Source organism: Vulpes vulpes, chromosome 1 (assembly GCF_048418805.1).
Source record: "Vulpes vulpes isolate BD-2025 chromosome 1, VulVul3, whole genome shotgun sequence".
In the NCBI taxonomy this organism is placed as follows: domain Eukaryota; kingdom Metazoa; phylum Chordata; class Mammalia; order Carnivora; family Canidae; genus Vulpes; species Vulpes vulpes.
The window spans coordinates 131,095,973-131,106,116 of NC_132780.1; the positions used below are offsets into that span (position 1 = coordinate 131,095,973).

At 43.0% G+C, this 10,144-nt stretch overlaps 1 protein-coding gene across 1 annotated transcript; it reads left to right on the forward strand.

Annotated features, from left to right (window-relative positions):
• The first annotated feature begins 2,457 nt into the window (after positions 1–2,457).
• Positions 2,458–10,144, forward strand: LOC112912663 (SLA class II histocompatibility antigen, DQ haplotype D alpha chain-like). Its single transcript, XM_025989316.2, has 5 exons — positions 2,458–2,589; positions 6,642–6,890; positions 7,336–7,617; positions 7,885–8,059; positions 8,235–10,144. The coding sequence occupies exons 1-4, from the start codon at positions 2,508–2,510 to the stop codon at positions 8,037–8,039; spliced, it is 768 nt and encodes a 255-aa protein (XP_025845101.2). The 5' UTR covers positions 2,458–2,507; the 3' UTR covers positions 8,040–8,059; positions 8,235–10,144.

Sequence of the window (10,144 nt, forward strand, 5' to 3'; positions counted from 1 at the left end):
GCAAGAAATGACCGGGTTCAAGTTAGCCTTGCAAAATAAGCCAAATTAAGCTTTGTTTGTAAAAGTTTTGAGGCTGGATGCCATTTGTTTCTGATTTTAACAGTACAGACCAGATAAGTCTGGATCCAAGAAGAGCCCAGAAACATGGTATCTCCTGCACAGAAAGAAGGAGGCTGCACAGTAAATGAAGCATGCCTCAGTGAAACCTCAAATCCCGAATGATCCATAAAGGCACAGACTTGAAAGAATAAATCCACCCGTAGGGTCAAATATCTATCGTAATTATGTTAGGACCTGTATTCTGAATCCACACAGGAAACTCCCTCCCCTACAAAGACTCATGAGTGACCCTTGTCATTCTGCAGCTCTGCACTCACCAGCTGTGGGACCCTGAGTAAATTCCTTCACCTTTCTGAAACTCAATATCCTCCTTGTAGCTTGGGGGTGATATTCACGTACTACAGGTATAGTGGGAGCCCCAGGAATTTTTCATTCCGAGTACAGTATATATATATATATGTATTCCTCACAGCGCTCAGATGAGTTGCTGTTAATGCCTCCAGCCAAAGACCATCAGGAGCACACCTGAGAATGAACAAGTTGCTTTAATTGTTCATTGTCATGAGGTAGAAAATTCACCACGGAGAAAAACGGGGCTCTCAGGCTCATCTCCCCTCTTTTTTTTTTATCCTAATTAAAGTCTGTTTCATGCCCAGCATGGAGTCCAAAACGGGGCTTGATTTCACAACCCTGAGCTGAGATCAAGAGCCAGCCGTTTAATCCACTGAGCCATCTGGGTGCCCACATCTCTGCTCTTAAGACTTTACAACTACTTGGTTTGGAGTCATCCAGATTATCTAGGAAGACCTCCCTTGCTTTACGTCAACTCTTTATTTATTTTAATCACATCTACAAAATATTTCCAGAGCAATTACAGCATTAATGTGTGATTGAATAACTGAGGACTATAGCTTAGCAACACACGAAACCGACAATTTAACTACTGTAAGGTTTGGGTTTGTGTTAGGTGATTTTGAGGAGCATATAAGATAGAGGGACTCTGCTCTTAGTTGCTTGTCAGCCAGGAGGATTGCTTGGTCTTTTTGTGGCCTGGACAATATTTCTATTTTGTCTATGTTCAGACATGGTTACTGACTGGCCTTGTTTCTGTCTTTATCCATCATGGTCGTCACAGAGTGGCTTACACTGCTGTTCTATGACATTTTTATGTTCACCAGGAAAACACCAGAACCTGGCTGTGGGTAGCACACCTGGTTACTAGTACCAAGTAGCTCTCAGATGCCAGAGCTTTTCCTGTCCCAGTCTTCCTATCATGTCTGTCAATACAGGGTATGACAGAGTACTGAGCAATAGAAGGCCATCCAACAGGCACAGAGTGATTGATTCTAAGTGGAAGCCCTTAGTATCTTGTAGCTTCCATACCTCACAGAAAATCGGTTCTTCTGGAAAAAGAAGGACTAAGGACTGCCTTTGTCTTCAGCTCAATTCCTAGTCCCTCACAATTATCTGGAATACGTAGCAGGATAAAGAATATGAAAACTTCCAGGATGTCAGGGAAGGAAATCAATTTCTAAATCACAGCAGTTCCCCTCATTCTACCCTCAACATTTGACTTACATTCTTAAATATAAAAAAAAAAAAATTGAAAACTAAAAATAATACAGTGAGGCTGCTGAAGCAGTCTTTAATGCAATCAATGTCCCCAACTTGCCTTTAAATATAGGCAGGCAGCACTGAAACACAGAACACAAAGAACGCTCAGGGTAGGGAAACCATGACAGTGAAAAATGATGCAATTACTGTAGGCAGCATTAATGACCTTATGACTTCTTTTATCGTCCCAGATGCAAATACTGGAGCTTTTGAGACCATAAGAGGAATTTAACAGGAATTACATATGTAGTAAAGCAAAGGTAATCCTTGGTTACCATCAGAAGAAATTCTTTGTAGATAAATCAAAATTTGGAAAATTTTATATGCACTATGGAAGCAAAAAAAAAAAAAAAAAAAATACATTCGGAGGCCAGGAAAAGGGAAGGAGTTAAGGATTGCCAAGGAGGGGAATCAATTTATAGGAGAATTTTTGGCGACTGTAACCCAGAAGAGCCTGAAGAAAACCATGTAAGTGATTATGTTCTCTATACATGAGGCTACTCAGAAACTCCGCCCCTCTTGCTGCCACCAACAAGCATACACATCCAAAGGAAGATTGATTGAGTGCGCCTCCTCCTTTCCTAGGTAATTCCCCCAGGTCCACTCTCCATGCAGGCTACCTCAGAACAAGGGGATTTCCCAGTATCTTCTGGCTTCTTAGTACAAACTCTTCAACTGGCAACAGCAGTGTCACCATAAGGCATTTTTCTGATTGGCCAGAACCTGACCTGGCAGGTTTGGGTTTGGGTGTCTTTGGATTCCCCTTTCTGTTGGGTCCTCACCCTAGTTCTGCAATTCAGAACAGCAAGTGTGGAGACCACACGGAGAAGAGGATGATCCTAAACAGAGTTCTGATTCTGGGGATCCTCATCCTGACTATTATGATGAGCCCCTCTGGAGGCGAAGAGATTGTGGGTGAGTGCACACCTGAGGGATATGGGGACTAGACTAGGGAAAAGGAATTGGAAGGGGTAAAAGAGAGAATGGCATAAAATAGTGGAGACTCCTCAAAGGTGTTCTCAATATTAAGCAATTCTAAAATTTTTAATCATTCTTCCTTCAGGAAACTAGAGACCCAACCCACTGTCTTTGCTCCCTGTGATGTTGCAGAGTTCATCAAGGATATTATTCCATTTCTAATCTCAGATCTAGTGAATATAGGCTAGAGGGCTTGATGGCATTCATTCATGATTACCTTAAAGTATAGGGATGTTTCCATGTTTTGTTTCGTTACTAAAACCAAATTTGTTTTGTTACTAAAAAGTCATGAACGATTGCTCCCAAATGTCTCTGAAAACATTTTGAAACTTTCTACGTGTTTTTTCTATAGTCTCACTTGGGGTAAAAAGTTTCATGAATTATGTATACTATGTAGATATAAGGAAGTGTATCCTCTTCTTTGACTCAAATTTACACGCATTTTCATGCTGGGAACTGGCATGAGGGGAGTGGGATACAAGCCCAGCTGAATACCTTTAGACAAGTCATTCAACCACATGACCTCATATATGTCATTCAGGAATAATTAAATCAAATATGTATTTAGAAATATTTTTCCAATAATGTAAACATATCATGTCAATGATCATACTTGTTTCTTAACTGTTTCGATTACAGGTGTGAGTTAATTTTTTAATTTAATTTAATTCTAGGATGGTTAACCTATACGTTTCTAGCGTACAGTGTAGTGATTCCACAATTCTATGCATTACTCAGTGCTCATCAAGATAAATGTACTTTTTTTCTTTTAAAGATTTTTATTTATTCATGAGAAACACAGAGAGAGAGGCAGAGACATAGGCAGAGGGAGAAGCAGGCTCCCCGTGGGGAGCCTGATGCCAGACTCAATCTCAGGACCCCAAGATTATGATCTGAGCTGAAGGCAGATGCTCAACCAATGAGCCACCACCCATGTGCCTCCAAGATAAATGTATTCTTAATCCCCTCACCTGTTTCAGCCATGCCCCCCAGTCACTTATCCTTCGGTAAACAACAGTTTCTTCCCTACAATTAAGAGTGTATTTTGTTTCTTTTGTTTCTTTGTTTTCTTTCTTAAATTCCACACATCACTGAAACTATATGATAGTTGTCTTTCTCTGAATGATTATTTCGCTTACCATTACACGCTCTAGCTCCTACCACATTGTGCAAAAGGCAAGATTTCATTCTTTTTATGACTCTAAAATATTCCATTGTACATATATATCATATCTTCTACAAAGAGTAGGTTTGTAACAATCAAAGTAGAAAAACCAAGCAGCCTTAAGAGGCAAAGTGAAATGGAGCATACTCTAATTTTCAACATCTTTGTTAGCCATGAGTGTTCCCATCCTAATTTAATTTGGTCGGGGAAGTTTGCCTCACTTTGCCAGAGAACTTCTAATTTCCTTCTTCAACATCATGCCAGAGCATCTTGGTCAGGCTCAATTTATCCAGTAAGCACAGTGCCAAGGGTCTATGATGCTTCTAGGGCACCATAAAATGTTTTAGTTTCTTTTAAAATTAGAAGAAGTGAACTTATGAGGTAGAGGAAAATGTTTTAATTTTTAATTCAACCTGGATTATATTTATCTTTATACCAATGCAGTCACAAAGTGTGATGTCTAATATTTTATGAGGAAAGGGACCCAATAGTGATGAGGCTCACGAGTCATACAACAGCCTTGAGCAGTGCTGATTAACTTCCGTATGGTTTGACTAGCTCTGTGTCTATCAACCTCCACTCACCCAAATGTCTGTGATCCTTGAGAATAGCAATTGATATTCAATACACACTTTTGAGCAAACAGTGAGATTAATTTTGGGGATTCAAAGATGAAGGAAAGCAGAAGGAATATCGCTGAGCAGAACTATGGACCCAGCTGAGGCTGAAAATACAGGAGTGAATCAGTTCCAGTCAGCCGTGTAGTGTGATGTTCATCAACAAATGGTGCCTTGGACAAGCACCAAATGGAAAGAATAATTGCATATACTCATGTTTGAAAAAGGAACCAAGGGGACCAAGGATAAAGGCTAGAGGATGCAGAGGGTTTGATGGAGGGCCTTTAAGTAATCACCAAGGCGGGGCGGGGCGGGGCGGGGGTCATGCTGGGCAAGGAAGAGAGTGAGTCGGATGAGGCATAGATAAATCTGGAAAGCAAGACATTGGGATGGAGGCGTTGGAGGTTATAGTGAAGCCAAAAAAATGTTCGATGAGACTAATTAACTGAAATGTTGCTAACCGGACAGAAACTTCCAAAAGGAATTGGAGGTACCCAGGAAGTCTGAAAAGATAGCTTTGTTACAAGGAGACACACCCCTAAAAAGGCCAAGGAACATGCAAGAAGAATGTGCTTTGGTTTGACTGGCAGATGACATATTTGCAGAGGAAGTGGGACCATAAGACTGCTGCTGTTCCCTGCAGGACTCACCACAGCATACTGCATTTGTTCCTGTACTCACTTGACTCTCCCACCACGCAATAAACCCCTTGAAGACAGAAACCATGCTGATGGGTGTTTGACCCCCTGCTCCTCATGTCTGACATCTTGCTGATGTTCAGCAAATGAGGAAGAGCATAAGGAGGAAACGATAAAAAGCTCACATATCTCTTTACAAAAATGCCCAGTTAGGCTCACCGGGTGGAGTCATACTGCTGCCATTCTACTTTGGCATCCTTGCAAAATGCACTGTCCATTTGTTTTTGTTTTTGTTTTGTTTTTTTTAATTTTTATTTATTTATGATAGTCACAGAGAGAGAGAGAGAGAGGCAGAGACACAGGCAGAGGGAGAAGCAGGCTCCATGCACTGGGGCCTCACGTGGGATTCGATCCCAGGTCTCCAGGATCGCGCCCTGGGCCAAAGGCAGGCGCCAAACTGCTGCGCCACCCAGGGATCCCCTGCACTGTCCATTTGAAGAGAAGGGCCACAGTTTACCAGGAGTCCTAAACAGATAGAAATGCAAGTCAGAATTAGGTTAGGGGTTTGCAAGGGAAAAAAAAGCACGAGGGATGGGGAGTGACAGAAATCTAAAATCTAATGAAGCTTCCATTTTGTACTTCTGATGAATCAAGTGCTCCCCTCTGAGGCTTACCATCGTTAACAAGAGAACTTGGTGGCTCCTGGGTAGCTCCATTGGTTAAGTGTCTGCCTTTGGCTCAGGTCATGATCCCAGAGTCCTGGGACAGAGCCCCAAGTGGGGCTACCTGTGGGGAGCATGTTTCTTCCCTTCCCTCTGCTGCCTCCTCTGCTTATGCTCCCTCGCTCTGTCAACAAAATAGATAAAATATTTTTAAAAAAGGAACCAGAGACCTTAGGAGTATTGTTTATTTTTTTATAAACTTTTTAACACTGTCGCTGTCCTCGTCATACTCTTTCTTATACCCTAAAATAGCTAAGAAACTCTTTTCGAAGAATACAATCCTTCGTGCTTTTTTTGACAAAATAAGAAGCAGCAGAAGAAGGCGCAGGAGAGAGGAGGAGGAAGAAGGAAGGAAGGAAGCTTTGCCTCTGCAGAAAATATTCTGCTCTGAGCCAGTCCTGGGGAGAGGAATCAATTTATGTGCTGTTAACTGATGAAGGAATTAAGCAAGAGGTAAAACTGGTGAAGCAGAGAGAAGTTAAGTGAGTTTCTGATAAAGGAAGCTATAGCCACGATACCTTGTTCATTCCTTCTTTCATTTCCTTGTAATATTTGTCTACTGAGCCTCCCGAGCGCACCAGGTGCTGGGCTACACACAGGGGAAGAGCAGCAGCAAGGCTGTCGTCATCGTGCTCTCACGGAGCATGCGCGGCAGTGCAAAAGCAGAGCCTGCTTGACTGGGCACCAGCGACACGAGAGAGGGGCAGGTGCTGGGAAACGTGCCTAAGCTGTGCCCAGGATGAAGCTCGCAATATCTGTTTGCCCGCAGTTTGTTCTGACACTCGGTTGACTAAGGCTCTTTTCTCCCTCTGTGTCCTGCTTCCTGCTCCTCACCCCTGCTCACCAGCCGACCACGTTGCCTACTACGGCGTCAACGTCTACCAGTCTTACGGTCCCTCCGGCCAGTACACCCATGAATTCGATGGCGATGAGGAGTTCTACGTGGACCTGGAGAAGAAGGAAACTGTCTGGCGGCTGCCTGTGTTTAGCACGTTCACAAGTTTTGACCCCCAGGGTGCACTGAGAAACTTGGCTATAGCAAAACAAAACTTGAACATCCTGATTGAAAGGTCCAACCAAACTGCTGCTACCAATGGTATGTGTCTACCATTCTGCCTCTCCGCCCTGAATCTGTCCCCACATCCCAGCTCTCTCTCCCTTCCTCCCTAGCACAGACACTCTTCACTGTTTTCCAAGGATCTTCCCCCAGATCTTCTCATAGTAATTACTGAACCCTCGTCCTCCCCCATCTGAAAACTGAAATATTGCCATGTAATGCAAGGATCCTTACTCCCGTACCATGTCCCTTGAATCCCTCAAGGAGACGCCCTGTGGATATGCTACCTAATAAGCACACCTGCCCAGAGAAGGGCTGGGGATAAAGTGTAGGCAGTGCATATACGGCGTTCCCAAGCAGAAGGTGGGCAAGAAGCCTTCCACCACCGCGTGGAGAACTGTTGCTGGGAGGGCTCCTCTAGGACCCAGTGCAGAGCCTCAGGCAGAGTTATTGCAATTCATGCAGTGCGGCTTCCTCACCACAGAGGTTCCTGAGGTGACTGTGTTTTCCAAGTCTCCTGTGATGCTGGGTCAGCCCAACACCCTCATCTGTCTCGTGGACAACATCTTTCCTCCTGTGATCAATGTCACGTGGTTGAAGAACAGGCACTCAGTCACAGAAGGGGTTTCTGAAACCAGCTTCCTCGCCAAAGGGGATCATTCCTTCTCAAAGATCAGTTACCTCACCTTCCTCCCTTCTGCTGAGGATATTTATGACTGCAAAGTGGAGCACTGGGGCCTGGATGAGCCACTTCTGAAACACTGGGGTATGTGTGAATTCCCCCTCCCGTGGTGCCTCCTTTTCTTTGTCAAGTCCAAAGCATCCTGCCTGTCAGCCCTGGAGTCTCGAGGCTCAAAGCATGTTTATGACACTTCAGGGTTTCTAATAACAGAGTTCACTCTCTTCCCTAAGCCTGGTGCCCTGAGACTTCATAGACCCAACAGCACCATCACCCTCCTCAACCCCCCACTCCGTCTCACACCTGTACTTGAACCAACACTGTATTCTGACTTTCACAACCTCATTTTCACAGAACCTGAAGTTCCAACCCCTATGTCAGAGCTGACAGAGACTGTGGTCTGTGCCCTGGGGTTGGCTGTGGGCCTTGTGGGCATCGTGATGGGCACCGTCTTCATTATCCAAGGCCTGCGCTCGGGTGGTACTTCCAGACATCAAGGACCTTTGTGAGCTGCACCCTAGAAAGGAAGGTAAGGATTCAGATTTGTCAGACCTGAGAGTTGGAGACAGAGTCCGGGAGGATGGAAAGTGGGAGGAGTCTGTGGACCCAAATGTGGTTGGAAGGTTATAGGAGAATTGGGAGAGGGGATGATGACAGCACAGCAGCTCCCTAAAATCCAACCATCTATGTCTGTCCTATTGCAGGTGCACTGCATGCCCACCTCCCAGAGCAGAAGAGTGGACCGGATAAGCCACCTAGCGCTATTTCCTTGCCCAGTTCATCATATTCCTACTCTCTACCAGTGCTTCTCTGTCACCTCTTCTCTGGGACTCAAGAACTATATCCTCTGAGCGCTCACCCTTTAAATTCTACCCCTTCCTTGACTGCCTGTTTTTGTTTGTTTGTTTTCTTTTCTTTCCTCAATTGTCAACTACAATGAGATCTCTGGGATATCCCAACCAGTTACCTGATCCCTCATTACTCTGATCTAGTATTCCCATGGAAATAATAATTTTCTCTTTAAGAGATCCTTTAGATCAATTTTTCCTGTCTTTCATCTCAGGGCTGATTAGGACTTTGGTCCCCCTTTTTTTTAGACCTTCCTAATCTCACTTTCCATATTATGTTTCATGCCCAGCAACACCAGAAAATGCAGGTATAGGCTGATAATATTTTGATATCTTAGGTAAGTAAGGTTAATGGTTCTCTCTTCCTGTTATTCTCATGTCTGGGTACTGCCACACTCTCCCAATTCAGACACCAAGAAAAGTCATATAAGCCCTCTGACCTTGGTATAGATTTGGTAGAGGAGAAATACAAAGCCAAGAAATAAGTTCATACTTCTTTTAACATAATTTTAGAAAGCTATGACAGATACATAAGTTAAGATAAAGAAATTTTGAATTTCATAAGTACCAAAAGACAAATTGTTTTCCAAAACTTTAAAATTTCAATTTGTGAAGAATGAATGATGATAGGAGAAGCTTTCCTCTCCCATCCTCACCCATGACAAGACAAGAATTCTTTAGGCAGGAAAATAAATGGAAGTCAAGTAAGAGAGCATTAGAATAAGACCATAAAGTAAGTACCTGAGGAGAACCAAATACTTTGTTCTTACTTAGGGACAGCAACAACAGGATGAGAAAGGGAGTAGAAATCATAGACATAGTTAAGTTTCTTAGAACACAGGTGTAGTTTGCCTCACCTCTTACATGAATCTCTTCTAGATAAGCACGTAGACTTTCCTGTGCTGCGGTGGCATATCAGGGATAGTAGAGTGAATATATCTGCAGGATGTTTCTAGGCAGATCATCTTAGGTCAAGCTCACTGAATCCCTGTGTATCCCTGTGCATCCCTGGGCACCCAAGGAAACTGCACAACACCCCAATAACTCCAGTCCCGTGCCTCCACCCCTCATCCTTCTTGTATTTGGAAAGAATGAATCTATGAGAGAGAAAGGCCCGCAGGGACAACATAGAGGATAATGTACTGGCAGCTATGGATGCTGTATTCTCTTCTAGATTCATTGTCTTCTAGTGGAAACTCTTGCAGAGGAAATGGATCAACAGATGGAATTCTCTGGTGTTCTTGAGTTGTCTAAAGCTTCACTCGGAAAGTGTATGTGACTTGACTCGGAGTCATTTTCCCTTTGAAATTATTTTAGGCACATACTGGCCTTAGTCTTTTCCCTCTGCAAGTAGTGTTTCCATACATGGTGTCTAAGGCAATATTATGGAACAGCTATGAAATGTATGAGGCTGTCCCTGGCCACACCACCTGTATCAGTGAATTTAAAGCATCACTGGAAGAAAAAAAGACAATTTTAACACAAGTGTTGATATAGTAGAGTTTGATGAAAAGAAACTTAAATCCAAATTCAGGATTCAGCCCTTTATAGCTAATATTTTAAACATTGTAACACTGCGCATATGTATTCTGAGACTCATCTTTCTCATCCATTCTCTGGAAGTAATAATACTTTCCTTGCAGTTATTGACAGAATTTGAATAATCTTGATTACACATAATATGGAAATACATGAAAAAACATTGCTATTTGTATCTGTATTATTAAAAAGAATTGATTATATCGTATTAAAAGCACTTCTCTTTT